Source organism: Saccopteryx bilineata, chromosome 4 (assembly GCF_036850765.1).
Source record: "Saccopteryx bilineata isolate mSacBil1 chromosome 4, mSacBil1_pri_phased_curated, whole genome shotgun sequence".
Taxonomy (NCBI): Eukaryota; Metazoa; Chordata; class Mammalia; order Chiroptera; family Emballonuridae; genus Saccopteryx; species Saccopteryx bilineata.
In genome coordinates, this window is record NC_089493.1 from 291,833,537 (window position 1) to 291,849,754 (window position 16,218).

General features: G+C 52.5%; 1 protein-coding gene across 1 annotated transcript; it reads right to left on the reverse strand.

Annotated features, from left to right (window-relative positions):
- TBC1D10B (TBC1 domain family member 10B) lies at positions 1 to 14,855 on the reverse strand. Its single transcript, XM_066275668.1, has 9 exons — positions 13,547 to 14,855; positions 10,326 to 10,425; positions 9,931 to 10,038; positions 9,732 to 9,838; positions 2,568 to 2,682; positions 2,393 to 2,458; positions 2,001 to 2,190; positions 1,550 to 1,704; positions 1 to 1,465 (listed from the first exon to the last, which is right to left on the reverse strand). Exons 1-9 carry the CDS (start codon positions 14,476 to 14,478, stop codon positions 833 to 835), a joined length of 2,406 nt encoding a protein of 801 aa, XP_066131765.1. The 5' UTR covers positions 14,479 to 14,855; the 3' UTR covers positions 1 to 832.
- Positions 14,856 to 16,218: the final 1,363 nt, after the last annotated feature.

Genomic DNA, 16,218 nt, shown 5'->3' on the forward strand with positions numbered 1-16,218 from the left:
CCAGGTACATAGCAGGTTCTTTTCTAGTTCCTCAAAGCACTGCACGGGGTGGGGGCCGATACAGAAGAGAATGTAAACATTGGGTTCCACCCCTGGAGCTCAAGAAAAGACCCCTTTCCCAGATAGGGGCTGGAGGTTAGAAGGGAACATGGTGAAAGATGGGGGTCCTGGTGGGGCAAAGCAGGAGAGGCCTGAGAATACAGAGGTAAATAGGAAGGTCAGGAGGTGGTGGGTGAAGCGGGGGACACTTCCTGTTCCAGTGCATGTCCCCTTAAATAAACCAGAGTGCAAGAACACTGTGGAAGGAGAACCGAAGGACAGAAGATAGAGCAAACACCCCCACCCTGGGCTGACCACGTCCTTTGTACAGAGCAACAGAGATGCCCAGAAGTCGAGCAAGGAGCGCTGTGGCCCCCAGCAGGAGTGGGGGAGGCAGGCAGGACTGAAGAAGAGAAGTAACTCAGCTCCACTTCGTGGGTAAGGACAGCAACTGGAGTGTAAGAATCCGAAAACTGCTAACTCCCATCGCCAGGAGTCACCTCTGTGGTGACAAAAGGCCCATCAGGACAGCACCTGGGAAGGTACCCAAAGGGAACTGGGGCAGGAGTGACAGACCGCAGCTGGGCGTCACTGGAGGCGAGGGGCTCCAGACCTGTCCAGCAGCTGCCTCGGGAAATGCAGCTGCCCTGCGCGCTGTCCTGGCTGTGTGGGCACCGCAGGTGGCAGGGAGCTGGGGAGTCAGGCCATGCCCCTCGGGAAAGGGGCGGCTTGCCGCGGGCCTGCTCTTGGCTGGGGGACAAGGGGGCCATGCAGTCCAGCCCCAGGAGAGCGGTCAGAAGTAAGCGTCCTGCCGGGCCTCAGAGGCTGAGGACCTGTCCCCGCCATCCTGCGGGGCTGGTGGCCCATCTGCCTTGCGACGCAGCGAAAGCTTCCTGCCTTGGGCCTTCTTCTCCTGCCTCTGCTGCTCCTTCTGCTGCTTCTGCTGCTCCTTCTCCCGCCTCTGCTGCTCCTTCTCCCGCCTCTCCCGCTCCTTCTCCTGCTTCTGTCGTTCCTTCTCTCGCTCCTTTTCCTGTTTCTGCCGTTCCTTCTCCTGCCTCCGGGTCTCCTTGCTGGGACCCAGAGGGGTGCTGTTCCCAGTCGGCGAGGGGAGGGTTGGGTGTAGTCCCTCGGCAGTGACCACAGGCCCTGGGGCGGGCCCGGCACCGGCCCTGTGGGCAGGGGGCGGAGGAGACGGGGCCCCTCCAGCTGCCAGAGAGCCTCGGCTCTTGAGGCCAGGGAGGCTGAGGAGGCTAGAGGAGGGGCCCAGGGGCGGCTGCTGCCGCCGCCGTTCCTCATGGACAGCTCGGGAGCCATGCAGTCGCCGTGAGGGCCGGTACTGGAGCTCCCCCCGTGTTTCCCGCCACTTCTTGAGCTGGGCTGTGTTCTCGCGCTCAATGAGTGCTTCTGTCACCGGGAGGTTAGTCACCTAGATGGAGAAGAAACAGGTACCAGGATGCAGACAAGGTGGGAGTGGCCTGAAGTGGGCTGGGGGTGCCAAGGCCAGGCCTACCTCATGCACCAGGAAGTCCTCCTGCATGCACTGCTGGGGCAGGTTGCGCAGCTGCTCCATGGTCTCGTACATGCCCTGGCAGGCGCGCAGCTTCTCCACGGAGCCCAGCGTGTGCCGCAGCAACACCAGGGCCACCCGGAAGATGATCTTGACGCCTGTAGGGTCAGAGAAAAGACAGCAGGGTGACCCTACCTGGGATCTCAGCCTCTACCATGTAGGAGAGACTCACAGCTCCCATCCCTAACTACGGCCAACCTTAACTGAGGCCCCAAGGAGGGAAAGGAGCTGCCATGGGCTTCAGGTGCCCGAGAGGGAGAGCAGGCTCTGAGCCAAGACCAGGCCCGTTTCTAGCCGCCAAACCCAACAAGCACCCTATCCGTGGAGCACCACCCGGCAGGCAGGCACCGTGGCAACCCCAGCCCCTCTATGGCCTGAATGGCTACACACGCACCTTCACAGAAGAACATATCCCAGACCCGAAGCACTGAGGCCCAGGGCAGGGTGCGGGCAAAGATGCACATGAACCATTCTGTCATGTAGAGCACAGGGTCGATGCGTTGTCGCCGCAGGTGCCGATGAGCCAGGGGGGAGGCCCGGCGCAACAGCGCGAAAAAGATTTCTCCATCCAGCTGAATGGCCTCCTAGAGGAGAGAGGGGCTGTGAGAAGAGGGCTGTGGTGATCCCCTCGGGGTAGAAATAGATCAGGCAAGGGATCCTCACCTCAGTGGGAGAGGCCGAGAGCAGAGGGGCAGAGGGCAGAGGGCAGGGCAGGGCAGGGCAAGGACTTCCCTGTGGCCCTGGGGAAAAGTCACAGTCCTACTGTGTCAAGCCTCAGACACTCACCAGCCCTGCACTGTAGTATCCAGGGAGATACTTGTCGCAGATCTGCACCAGGCACCAAAAGGCTTGCTGAGAAGAGCAAGAACAGGAGGGATGGGGCCTGAGAAACAGAGCAGAGCGCCTCCCAGCAGCACTGTGCGCTCCCGTGCCCTCCCCACCGGGACCCGAGTGTGCTGACCTCAGCCGGCATGTGCATGAGCAGCACCGCAGCCACTGGGGCCTGGGCCTGGCAGTAGCCCTCATCGGGCCGGTAGATAGTGTAGGCCTTAAGGATTCGGTACAGGTCCTGTTGCCTGTGGGTGTCAGGAAAGACCATGAGGGCCATCACAAGAGTTGGCAGCTCTCTGCCCCAAACTAAACCTGCCTCACCAGCAGCCCCAGCCCAGACCCTCCTAAATCTACTTCCAGATTACCCTCAGAGCTTTACTGCTACACATCTCCATCCCCCTTCCTAGTCCTGCCCATCAGGTTTCAGCAGAAGACTCATACAATCAAAGCATTCCAGGCTGCAGACTTCCAGCCTGCTTTGCATACCCCATGTGCTCCCTACCATTCCCCAGCAGTCTGCTCATTCTCCTGCCTTCATCTGCCAGCATCCCGCAAACCCTCAATGTCATCTCCTTGAGGGAGCTTTCACTACCCACAGCTTCACTCCTCCTCTAGCACTGAGTCCTTTATCACCCCCAGGCGCTCTGCAGGGCAAGGCCTGCCTTATCTGTCCCACAGATGTCCTCAGTTCCTCTCTGCCCGAATGTCCGATGGGCCCTGGTGGGAAACCAGCTGTGCCTCAGACCCTTCTCCTATCTCTGCACCTAAGAGAATAAAATCTCTGCCCTGGACCTGCGCCTCTTCCTTGAGGTCACCCCATCATTGAGTCTGGGAATTGCATCCACTCAGCCCATCAAAAAGCAGAAAGCCTTCCTTCACTCCCCAGCGTTAATCACCAAATCTTCCTTTTTTTTTTTTTTAAAGGTGAGAAGAGGGGAGAAGCAAGGGAGACTCCTGCATGTGCCCCGACTGGGATCCGGTAACCCCAGTCTGGAGCCAATGCTCGAATACTGAGCTCTTTTTAAGACCTGGGGCTGTTGTGCTCTGGCCACACTAGAACCAATCAAGCCACTGGCTGCAGGAGGACGAAAGGGGGAGGGAGAGGGGGAGAAACAGATGGTTCCTTCTCCTGTGTGCCCTGACTGGATATCGAACCCAGGACATCCATTTGCTGGTCAATGCTCTATCCACCGAGCTACCAGCTAGAGCCTTTTTTTTTATGATTTTATTTGCCCCTAGCCAGATAACTTGGTTGGTTAGAGCAACGTCCTGAAGCAGAGAAGTTGCCGGTTCAATCCCCAGTCAGGCACATACTGGAGCAGCTCGATGTTCCTGTCTCTCTCTCTCTCCTCTCTCTGAAATCAACAAATTTAAAAAAAAATTATTTTTTTATTTTTTTAGAGAGAGAGGGAAAGACAGGGACAGACAGACAGGAACGGAGAGATGAGAAGCATCAATCATTAGTTTTTCGTTGCGCGCTGCAACACCTTAGTTGTTCATTGATTGCTTTCTTATATGTGCCTTGACCACAGGCCTTCAGCAGACCGAGTAACCCCTTGCTCAAGCCAGCGACCTTGGGCTCAATCAAGCCAGTGAGCTTTTGCTCAAACCAGATGAGCCCACGCTCAAGCTGGCGACCTCAGGGTCTCGAACCTGGGTCTTCCCCATCCCAGTCCGACGCTCTATCTACTATGCCACTGCCTGGTCAGGCAAATATGAAATTTCTTTTTAAAAGATGTTATTTATTGACTTGAGAGGCGAGAGAGAGAAAGAGGGAGTGGAGGAGTGGGAAGCATCAACTCATAGTAGTTGCTTCTTGCAATGTGCCTTGACCAGGCAAGCCCAGGGTGTCCAAGTGACGACCTTAGTTTTCCAGGTCGACACTTTATCCATTGCACCACCACAGGTCAGGCCTAATTACCAGGTCTTATCAACACTTCCACCTAACTTTCATTCAGTCTGTTCCTTCTTCCCACCTCCACAGCCACTTTTCAGACCCATCACTTACTCAGAAGTGACCTCCCAGACTTATTGCCTGCATCCAGCCACACACTTACTCCTGACCACTGCTTACCACAGTGTTTCCCAAAGGTCATTCACTTGTGCTTTACCTGCATTCCTTCCCGACTATTCTCCACTTTGCAAAAGCACCGAGTGACAGATTTAATACGCTAGTTATCTTACCAAACACCTGTTTGCTTCTGTGTCCTGCCTTCTCCTTGTTGCTATGGGTAAACTGTGACACTGGCCAAGCACGGCCTTTCCGCTTGGGACTGGATCCCGCCCCATTCCTATAAAGGCTACCCCAGCAACCTTCCCATCTCTCCTACATCACCCGTTCTTCTCCCTCTACTTAATCAGACCCACTGGCGTAGACATGTTATTTCCTTTAGCTTAAAATAAGTCTCTTGACCTCACTTTCCCCTCCAAATACCAGTTTCTTTCCTTATCTATTCAGTGCAACTCCTCCAGAGTAGACTGTCTTCAATTTCTTTCCTCCCTTTCTCCAGCCAGGCTTTAACCCACTCTTTTCCACAAAATTGCTTTTATTCAAGTCACCAGTGTCCTCCACAGCTAAGTCCAGAGGTTCATTTGTAGCCTGACTTACTGGGCCCATCTAGCAGCATCTCACGCAGCAGATCCTGAGACCCCCTTCACTCTGCCTTCAGCAATCATCACACACTCCTGGTTTTACTTCTCCTTCCAGTCCCCTTTACTGATTCCTACTCAGTAATTAACACTTTTTTTAAATTTATTGATTTTACGGGGGGGGGGGGGGGGAGAGAAAGAACATTGATCTGTCCTTGTATATGCCCTGACTGGGGATCGAATCAGCAACCTCTACACTTCTGGATGACACTTGAACCAACCAAGCTATCCGGCCAGGGCTCACTGGTTTATTCTTTTTTTTTTTTTTTTGGAGAAGCGGGGAGGTAAAGAGACAAACTCCTGCGTGTGCCCAACTGGGATCCACCCAGCATGCCCACCAGGGGGCGATGCTCCGTTGCAACCAGAGCCATTCTAGAGCCTGAGGGAGAGGCCATGGAGCCATCCTCAGCACCCGGTCCAACTTGCTCCAATGGAGCTTTGGCTGCGGGAGGGGAAGAGAGAGACAGAGAGGAAGGAGAGGGGGAAGGGTGGAGAAGCAAATGGGTGCTTTTCCTGTGTGCCCTGAACGGGAATCAAACCCAGGACCTCCATATGCCAGGCCGAGGCTCTACCACTGAGCAAACCAGCCAGAGCTCACTGGTTGATTCTTCTATGTGCCCTGACTAGAGACTGAACCCACAACCTTGGTGTATCAGGAAGATGCTCTAACCAACTGAGCTACCCAGCCAGGGCAGTAATTATCATTCTTTTCTTTTTTCCATTAATTTGAGAGATAGAGAAGCTTCAACTCATTGTTCTACCTAGTTGTTCCATTTAGTTGTGTACTCACTGGGCACTTCCTGTATGTCCCTGTCTGGGGATCAACCCATAACCTCAGTGCTCCAGGAGGGTGCTCCATCCACTTAACCAACCAGACAAGGCCCAGGATTAATTTTTAATTTTTAAAGATTTTATTTATTGATTTTATAGAGAAAAGAGGGAGGGAAGCGAGAAGTATCGACTCATAGTTGCTTCACTTTAGTTGTTCATTGATTGCTTGTTGTATGTGCCTTGACCAGGCAAGCCCAGGGTTTAGAACCAGTGACCTCAGCGTTCTAGGTCAGTGCTCTGTCCACTGCACACCACATGCCAGGCAGCAATTACTATTCTTGAAATGTTGGAGCTGCAATGATCCATCTCTGAGCTTCCTTTCATATATATGCTTGTTGCCTTGACAACCTCATCCAGTCACATGGGTGAGATTTAGTCCCATCCAGAATCTGACATCTCTTCAACTTCCAATTCATTTCCAGTTTAAACCTCTCCCCAGCCTGACCTGTGGTGGCGCAATGGAAAAAGCATTGACCTGGAATGCTGAGGTCACACGTTCAAAACCCCGGCTTGCCTGGTCAAGTATCAACTCCCACATGTGGGAGTTCCTGCTCCTCCCTTCTTTTCTCTTTTTCTCTTTCTCCTCTCTCTCTAAAATGAATAAAATCTATAAAAAAACAAAACAAAACACCTCTCTCCCAAATCCATAATTATATATGTTGTACATCTAACCCACTTGACACCTCCATCTGGATGTCTAATAAGCATTTTTTTTTTGGAGGGGGAGACAGGAAGGGAGAGAGAGAGAGAGAGATGAGAAGCATCAACTCATAGTTGCTTCATTTTAGTTGTTCATTGACTGCTGCTCATATGTGCCTTGACCATAAGCTGAGCCAGTGACCCCTTGCTCAAGCCAGAGACCTTGAGCTCAAGCCAGCGACCCCACAGCTCAAACTGGCAAGCTGTGATCTAGATGGCAACCTCGGGATTTCAAACTGGGGACCTAAGCATCCCAGGTTGACTATCCACCATGCCACTACCAGTCAGGCTCCAATAAGCATTTCAAACCACATACTCCAAAACTGAGTTCCTGATATGACCCCCAAACTTACTCCCCCCCGTCCAGTTTCCCCATCCATATCAGTATTAATTCTAGTTTCTCAGGCCAAAACCCCAAGAGTCATCCTTTCTCTCTAGTCTATTGGCAAATCCTTATGGCTGTACCTTCAAAACATAACCAGAGCCTGACCAGACGGTGGTGCAGTGGATAGAAGTGTCAGACTGGGATGCAGAGGACCCAAGTTCGAGACCCCGAGGTCACCAGCTTGAGTGCAGACTCATCTGGTTTGAGCCAAAGCTTGGACCCAAGGTCGCTGGCTCGAGCAAGGGGTTACCCGGTCTGCTGAAGGCCCGCGGTCAAGGCACATATGAGAAAGCAATCAATGAACAACTAAGGTGTTGCAACACGCAACAAAAAACTAATGACTAATGCTTCTCATCTCTCCATTCCTGTCTGTCTGTCCCTGTCTATCCCTCTGACTCTTTCTCTGTCTCTGTAAAAAAAAAACCCCAAAAAACCCCCCAAAAAATATAACCAGAATCCAAACTCTTCTCCTGTAGTTCCACTGCTACCATCCTTATCTATTAACACCTCTTCTGGATTATAGAAATAGTCTCCTAACTGTACTCTCTGCTTCTGTGCTTGTCTCCCTATAGATTAGTCTTAGCACAGCAGCCAGGATAATGCTTTTAAAACACAAATCAGACCCTGGCCAGATAGCTTGGTTGATTAGAGCACTGTCCTAAAGCACAGAAGTTGTCAGTTTGATCCCCGGTCAGGGCACATACAGGAACAGATGGATATTCCTGTCTCTCTCTCCCCCCTTTCCTCTCTCTCAAATCATCAGTAAATCTTAAAATAAATAAATAAACAAAACACAAATCAAGCATCACTTCTTGGTATTTTGGCTAAGGTCAAGAGTAAAACACGACCCTGGCCAGTGACTCAGTGGATAGAGCGTCGGCCTGGGGTATGGACATCCTGGGTTCCATTCCCAGTCAGGGCACACAAGAGAAGCAACCGTCTCCTCCTTCCCCTCCCCATTCTCTCCCTCATCCCCTCCTGCAGCCAGTGACTCACTGGTTCAAGTGTGGCCCTGGGCGCTAAGGATAGCTCGTAAGCACGTCAGCTTCATGCGCTAGAAAAGAGCCTGACCAGGCGGTGGTGCAGTGGACAGAGTGTTGGACTGGGATGCCAAGGACCCAGGTTCAAGACCCCGAGGTCTCCAGCTTAAGCACGAACTCATCTGGTTTAAACAAAAGCTCACCAGCTTGGACCCAAGGTCGCTGGCTTGAGCAAGGGGTTACCCGGTCTGCTGAAGGCCTGTGGTCAAGGCACATATGAGAAAGCAATCAATGAACAACTAAGGTGTCGCAACAAAAAACTGATGATTGATGCTTCTCATCTCTCTCCATTCCTGTCTGTCTGTCCCTGTCTATCCCTTTCTCTGACTCTCTCTCTGTCTCTGTAAAAAAGAAAAATAAATAAATAAATAAATAAATGAAAGAGCTCAGTGCTCAAATATTGGCCCCAGATGGGGTAGCTGGGTGGATTTCAATTGGGGTGCATGTGGCTATCCCTTCCTCTCACCTTTAAAAAAAAAGTGTAAAATACAACTCAGTCCCTGGCTGGGTAGCTCAACTGGTCAGAGCATCGTCCGATGTGCCAGGATTACGGGTTTGATCCCAGGTTGGAGCACATGCAAAAATCAACCAGTGAATGTATAAATGGGTGGAGCAGCAGATCAATGTTTCTTTCCCTCTCTTCTTCTCTAAAATCAACAAATAAAAAATTTTTTAAATAAAATCCAATCTCCATTCACATTCTCTATTCCCCTTTGTTTAAATTCCCCTTTAATACTTACCATAATTTGTTTTACATACAACATACTTTCCTTCATCTATTGCCTATCACCATTAAAATACAGTAAGCCTCACAAGGGCAGGAATTTGTCTCTTGTTTACTGCTGTCATCTGTGACTAGAACAGTGCCTATTAGATAACATGTACTCAATAAGTATTTGCTGAAGCCTGACCAGTGGTGGCACAGTGGATAAAGCACCGACCTGGAATGCTGAGGTTGCTGGTTCGAAACCCCAGGCTTGCCCAGTCAAGGCACGTACAAGAAGCAACTACTATGAGCTGATGCTTCTCACTCCCCCCCCTTTCTCTCTATCCTCTCTCTAAAATCAATAAAATCTTTAGAAAAAATCTGCTGAAAGGATGAACTTATTAAGAAAAGTCCACCTGAGAACCGCCTAAGATCATTTTGCATATTATTGGGGAGCACCTTTAAAAAAAAAGTGTAAAATACAACTCAGTCCCTGGCTGGGTAGCTCAACACACACACACACACACACACACACACACACACGGAAGTCTGGGATAAAGAAACAAAAATTCAAGTGCCTTGGCAGAGCATTTAAGGGCCCTTGGTGATGTGGCCCTAAACTGCTTTTCTAGCCTAGCTCTACCCAACCCCATGCAGCTTACAGAACCCTCCAGGCAGGACAGACTTGCCGGCTGCCCTGCTCCCATCTAGTCTTCAAAGCCCAGCTCACACACCATGGGCCCTTGATGTGCCTCCCTTCCCCACCCCCACAACAGCCTCCAACCTCATTCATTCCACCCCTACCCTGCCCCCCACGTCAGTCTTCTTCCCAGGACACTTCCTTCAATGTGGCCTGCCACTCCATCCATGAAGGACCAGTCTTCCAGAAGTCCTAGGGAGCAGGAACTGCTTTCAACCCAGTTCTGGACCATCTGCAGCCTTCAACAGATGTCCGCTAACTGACCCACGGTCAGGCCACCTTACCCATGCCCGCCACGAGCAGCAAACATCTCATGGAAAGGGAACTGGCGGTGCAGGTCCTTCTCAATCACATCCAGCCACTTCGGGTCCCCAGGAGCCCGTTCCAGCTCCTGCAGGGGACAGCAGCAATTACCTCAGGATGGGGGGGGGCAGTGATAATACCCTTCATGCAGTGGCACACGTCCCCACCCACTGGACACACCTCAAACTTGCCCGGGTTCTGCTCCAGGAGCTCCTTGCTGTTGGACAGATACTGCCAGGCCTTGGCTCTGAGGGAGGAGGGGATCCCCTTCCGGCAGCGCAGCTTCACCTACGGCAGAGTGGCAGGTGGAGGACAGCTTCCCGGGCTGGCCGGGCCTCTAGGGTTTCCCCAGCAGGCCTCATTCTCTCTGGGACTCCCTTCCCACAGCCACAGGCTTGACTCCATTAGACCCGTTCTGGCCTTCTATCTGTAAAGCTATTGTTCCCCACAAGGCCCAAGTACCACCTCCCAATAACACAGTCCAGAGAGAGGGCACTATCATGTTCCTAGACTTCCCCAGAGCAGGAGGCCCACCCCTTGTCCACTGCCCTGCCCACCACTTAGCCTTCTCAAACCTTCTGGAAACGCCGTGACAGCCACTTATCCCAGTTACTGAACATCTCCAGCCACTTGAGCTCCCGCTGCCGAGCCACATCCACGGAAATGGAGCTCTCTCTGCAGGGGAGGGGAGGGCACAGACAGGGTCAGTATTAGTAGTATAGAACCTGGATGGCTAGGGGAACTGAGGCCAACCACCTTCCCAGGCTCAAAAGAGACTGGACAAAAAAAGCATTTTGTGAGCTGCCAAACATCAGCTGTCTGACCACTTGGCCCTCCAAGGCCCCGTTCACCGAAATGAAAACACTTCTTTGCTTTGGAAGGAATCTGCACAGTGATTGTGGTTCTCACGTTGGATCTACTATACAGAAGTGTGTTTAAATCCCACTTCTGATATATAGAAGTTTGGGGAGAGAATACAGAATCTTTAAAACCATACTTTGCATCAGACCTGGATCCACATTCTAGCTTTACCACTTATTCATTGTGTGACCTCGGGCAAGTCACTTTATTCCTCTAAGCCTCAAATAAGATGGGGAGAAAAACAGTATCTACCTGAGAGTAGGTGAAATAATACATAGCAGGGGTGCAGTAGTAATTATCATCCATAAAATACAACACAGAACAAACATGCTTCTCTGTCTCCTTAGAAGCAACTGAGTTTCCTATCAGACCCCTGAGATCCCTTCAGCCATCTGCAATTCCCTCTATCTCCTCTTCCTTGAAATCACCCGACTCCCAGGCAAATGAAGCTTTCCTTACACCGTTTGCCCACTGTTCTGTCCAAGCTTCACATTCAAGATGCCTCATCAGTCTTGAAACAGTTACTTGTAGGAGCCAGTACCAGGAGGTGAGTGGAATGGAAGAGCTTGGGTTTCCAGACAGACCTGAGCTCAAATCCCAGTTCTGTCCCTTAGAAGTAGGGGTGTCCTGGCAAGTGTTAACCTGAGTATCTTCCTCATCTGTAAAAAGGGATGTCACCACCTACATCACAAAGTTATGAGAAGACTACTGGATACTATAAAAGGGACTGTTAATGGAAGGGCTCATTAAATAGCTTCTTTTGTCCTAGAAGCACCTTAAAAAGAGAAACTCTCTCCCTAATCTCTCCCATAAGTCAGTTAAAAGCCCTACTAAAGGCCAAGAAGGGTATAAACATTTTCCTGTCCTCAAGAAGGTCACAAGCTACCAAGGGAAATATATAATGCAACGATAAAGAGTGCACAGAAGAGGCACTTAATTGGAGTAGGGGAAGTGGGTATCAGGGAAGGCTTCCTGGAGGAGGGGACATCTGAGGTAAGCCACAAAAGACTGGGTAGAACTTGGCAGGAAAAGAAGGAGGAGAAAAGCATCCCTGGCCTGAGTTTGACTCAGTTCAGGACCACAGCACAAAGGGCACTGTGAAAAGTGGTGGGAGAGAAGACCAGAGAGGCTGGCAGAGCCCGATAATAAGATTTCTTTCTTTTTTTTTTTTTTTTTTTGTATTTTTCTATAGCTGGAAATAGGGAGAGACAGTCAGACAGACTCCCTGCATGCGCTGGACCGGGATACACCTGGCTCGGCTGCGGGAGGGGAAGAAAGAGACAGAGAGGAAAGAGGGGGAGGGGTGGAGAAGCAAATGGGCGCTTCTCCTATGTGCCCTGGCCGGGAATCGAACCCGGGTCCCCCGCACGCCAGGCCGACGCTCTACCGCTGAGCCAACCAGCCAGGGCGGAGAGCCCGATAATAAGGAGCCTATGTGCAGACTAAAACACTTGGACTTCATCCCGTGGCCAGTGGGGAATCCCTAACAATTCTTAAGGTACATGTGGCCCAGTCACCTTGCCTCAGTAGGTTCCTCCAGCAGAGAAGATGGATTTCAGAGGGACAAAACTACAAAGCAGAGAAACAGCAACTAGCAGCATGCCTGGCATACCACTGGGCTCACTAAAATCCAATTCAATCCAAGCTCTTTAGGGCAGCATGGTATTGATAAGAGAACTATTGGTAACACAGACCCAGATTGAGTGGGACAATTCACTCAACTGCTTCTTCATCTGTAAACTTGGTACAATAGTGCATCCCTCATGCATTGGGAAAGCAAACTTCAATTGCCTTCCTCACAGGATTAGAATGCTGGTGCTCAAAGGTTTTCTGATTTTTCTGTTGGATTATAAACCCTGCCTAGAATACTCTCACAGGGCTTTCTCCAACACCGGGCAGGTCCTCCACCAACCCCAAAATGCCAAGCCTGACTAAATCCTACTCATTCTTCAAGATTCAGATCAGCTTCAGCCAGACTCCCACACTGGGCAAAAGATCCCTTCCCCAGGTCCTCACGAAATCCTGTGATATCTCTCACTAACCCTGACACACACTGAAAACAAGTGTTTAAATACACTTCTCTCTCTGGATGATGAGCATCTTGAAAAGACTATTTTACTCCTGACATCCTGCGCAGGGCCTGCCACCTGGCTGCTCAGGTGATACTGAACTGACCTCAGTTAAGAGGGGTACAGGAACAACGGACAGGCTCCAGGAGAGAAAAGGAAGAAGTCCGAGGTGAACATACCCCCACCTCAGGAGTGACTCAGGCCCCAGGAGGGAACTAGGAAAGAGTAAGCTGGGCTGGAGAGATGAGGAAATGGGGAAGAGACCTTCCCACCCTGTTCCCTTCAGTGAACACATAGGACTGCCCTTCTCTGCCTCGTGGAGGAGCCCTGCCTTAGGGTCTCCTCTCCATCAACCAGACCTCGGGCTACAAGGAGGTGGGATGCCGTTTCACTCCCAGGCTCTTCTCCGCTGGAACTAGAGAGCTTGACCGGCCAACCTTCCAGGCTATCTGGCCCAGAGCTGGAATTTCTTTTCTTTTTTTATTTATTTGGGGGGGGGGGGGGATTCATATCGTGGATGACCTTAGGTTATCACCTCATTCAACCTTTCAATTCATAGAGGAAACTGAGTCACGGAAATGGCCTAGACACTAGCTCAAAGGCACACAACACACCAAATAAACACAAAACATAGGCTCAAACGGAGAACTCCTGACACCTGCTCTGAAACTCACAGACATGTGAGTCCGCAGAAACTTCAGGATGCTCTAGGACATGATAGGAATTGCCAAGTATCCCATTCTGGCTAATCGGCCCTGGTTCCTCAGAGGAAACGGGGCTGCCAGAGTCTGGGCAAGGTGCTTCTTTCCCCCTCCCCAAACCTGGGCTCTCCTGAAGCAGTCCACTGCGTGCCCACTGGTACTCACAGGCTGCCCGAATACTGGCTGCCCCCAAGGAAGCCATACTTGTCCGTCTTCCGCAGGGCCAGCCCGTTTATCTCCGAGTCTGAGCCCATGGAGCTCACATCATCCGCCAAGGACTCCAAGGTCCCAGACATGAGGCTCACGGAGTCCAGGTAGCTCAGAGTGTCCGGGGCCTGCCCTCGAGGCCCAGAGATGCCAGGTCCCAGGCTGGACGTGGAGCCCAGGTCCTGAGCGTTTTCCGTAGGTTCTGGAGCGGGGGTCACCGTCACAACAGCTACCAGGGCCTCACTCGTCCCCGAAGGGGCTGTGCCAGACCCTGAGGGGTCCTCTGAAACCTGTCCTGTTGATGCTGGTGCTGCAGCTGCAGGTCCACTTGTCACCTGTCCTGCTGTCACTGCTGCGATCCGTGCGGTCACTCCTGCGGCCACTGTAGTTGCCGGCTTGGGGGCAAGCGGGGGTTTGGCAGTCAAGGGTCCAGGAGCCGTTCTGGAAGGGGTGCTAGTAGAGGTCCCGGTCTTGGTACCTGGTCCAGAGGCGAGCGGGGTTCTAGTCTCCTCCGTCTGCGGGGAGTCTGCCCCTCGGGCCAGAGCCATCGACGTCTCATCTCCTACCGCGGCCGCGGGTCCCAGGGGCTCCGGGCCGGGGGAAGCCTGCGCTTCGGGTGCGGCCTCCAGAGTTAGCACCACCACCGTGCTGCCCGTGACGGCCGGGCCGGGGGCCGGCGCCGGGGTCTGGGTCGGCCCCGGTACCAGGGCGGGCCGCGCCTCTCCGGGGGCCACCAGGGTGACCGGGGCTGAAGTGGCCATGGTCACTGGCGGCCCCGGAGCCACCACCACGAAGGTCCCGGCCCGGGAGCCGCGGGGCGGCGGCGAGGGGGCCGCGGGGGCGCCATGACGGCGCGGCGGGGCCACAAGCGGCGCCGGGCCCGTCTCCATGGCCGCGGGCCGCCCCTCACATCCCCCTCGCCGGGACGGCCGCAGAAGGCACCGCCCCTCAGGCCGCTCCGCGCCGCCCGCCGAGGCAGGGGAGAAGATGAAGGGCGCGGCCCGGCGCGCTCCAGGGGCGGAGGCGGAGTGCGGGCGGCCGCCAGGCCCGCGCAGGCGGTGTTGAGTTCCGGAGGCGCCCGGCGCCCGGGTCTCGCTGGTGCCCTCTCACCCCTAGCGCTCAGTCTCGGCCGCCCCCTCCCTCCTGCTTCAGGCAAGCAGCCGACCTCGCGCCTGCGCACACGTCCGGGTGCCGGCTAAGCGGCCAGCGTTTTGGCGTTTCACGCCTGCGCGCCAGCCGTCTCATCGCGCTTCTTTTTTGCTCCCGCCTTGTTAGAAAGTTTGGACGAATAATAGGAGAGAGGGAACTGGGTTTCTGCCAATCGTTGGAAGCGTGGGTGAGGCTGGAGGTGGGAAGAGGAAATGGAGAAACCGTATAAGACCAATGAGAGGGCGAGTGAAGGCAAAAGGAGGCGGAACGAAGGAAGTAACTAATAGAAAAGTAGAAAGCTGAACCTCTGGCCAATAAAAATGGCGGAAGAGTGAACGACCGCGAAAGGAGGCGGTACTGTGCAAAAAGAGGCGGGCCTGGCTAATAGGAACGGTGAAAAAGCAGCCAATGTAAAGGGGAATAGGAGAAGGATAAAATGACAGATAGTGACGTCCAGTTGGGCGGTGACAGACAGCATCCGCAGTCAATAGGAAGAACTGAGGAATTCTTTAGGTCTCCCAAGAAGGTCAGAAGGAATGACAGCTGGGGGCCGAGGAAGTCGGGCCAAATTTATGATTAATTTGACTCATCAGCCAATGAGCGCATTCTCTCACTTTAGCAACAAGGGGGGAAATAGCTGTCTCAGCCAATGGCAGTACCCAAAGGGGAGGGGTGCTGCCAGCAGGCGGTGCCAGCCCAGGGATATCTGTGACAACCGGCGACTAGCGCAGGAGGGAGGTGACAGTTGGGGACAGCGCGGAGAAGAGATGGGGGCCGGGGCATTAGTGAAGCTCTTAACCAATAAGAGTGTCGTGCTGCCCTGCCTGAGTCCTTTCTGGGCCCCCATTCTTCATCCAGCTACCGATCCCCCAACTCCGGCGGTCTGTGAGACCCTGAGCTCTAACACAGATTCAGTGCCTGATCCAGGATTCTCTATCTTCACTCTGTCTCTGATTCTCATCCCCGCCGGCAACCAATCCAAACACTTCAAGCCCAGACGACTATAACCAGACCCCAAATCTTCTAAGTGACTCATCTCTCTAAATCCGCCATTTCCTGCAGGAATCTCAAGCCCCAACTCCCTTTATGTGAGCTCCTTCCCAGAATCCAGGCTCCAATTCCTCACACCTCATTCTTTGAGTGGGCCCCAGGAATTCCCAATACCATGAAATCCCATATCTCTGTTCTTCTTTTTGGAATCCAAGACCCTTCAATCAACTCCTATTCCCTCATTGCCACACTTTTCTGTGCTTTTTTATTTATTTATTTTTATTTTGTGGCTTTCATTTTCTGCTAAGAAACCAGGCCCTGATCTTATGAGCGCCCCAGCCTATCCTAGACCACAAACCTAAAGTCCTGACTTTCTGAGCACTGGTGAGATTAAAATAATTTACAACCAGTTCTCTGCTCTAATGACCGTTTTAAATATATAAAAAAGATATACCTGGAGATGTTTTCTCTAAACATATGTACCCTAATTT

Coding starts and splice junctions, on each gene's coding strand:
- TBC1D10B (XM_066275668.1), bottom strand. CDS start 14,478: ATGGAGACGGGCCCGGCGCCGCTTGTGGCCCCGCCGCGCCGTCATGGC. Junction 2,683..9,731: donor GCTGCTCGTGGCGGGCATGG/GTAAGGTGGCCT, acceptor TGACACCCACAG/GCAACAGGACCTGTACCGAA. Junction 2,191..2,392: donor GATACTACAGTGCAGGGCTG/GTGAGTGTCTGA, acceptor TCTCTCCTCTAG/GAGGCCATTCAGCTGGATGG.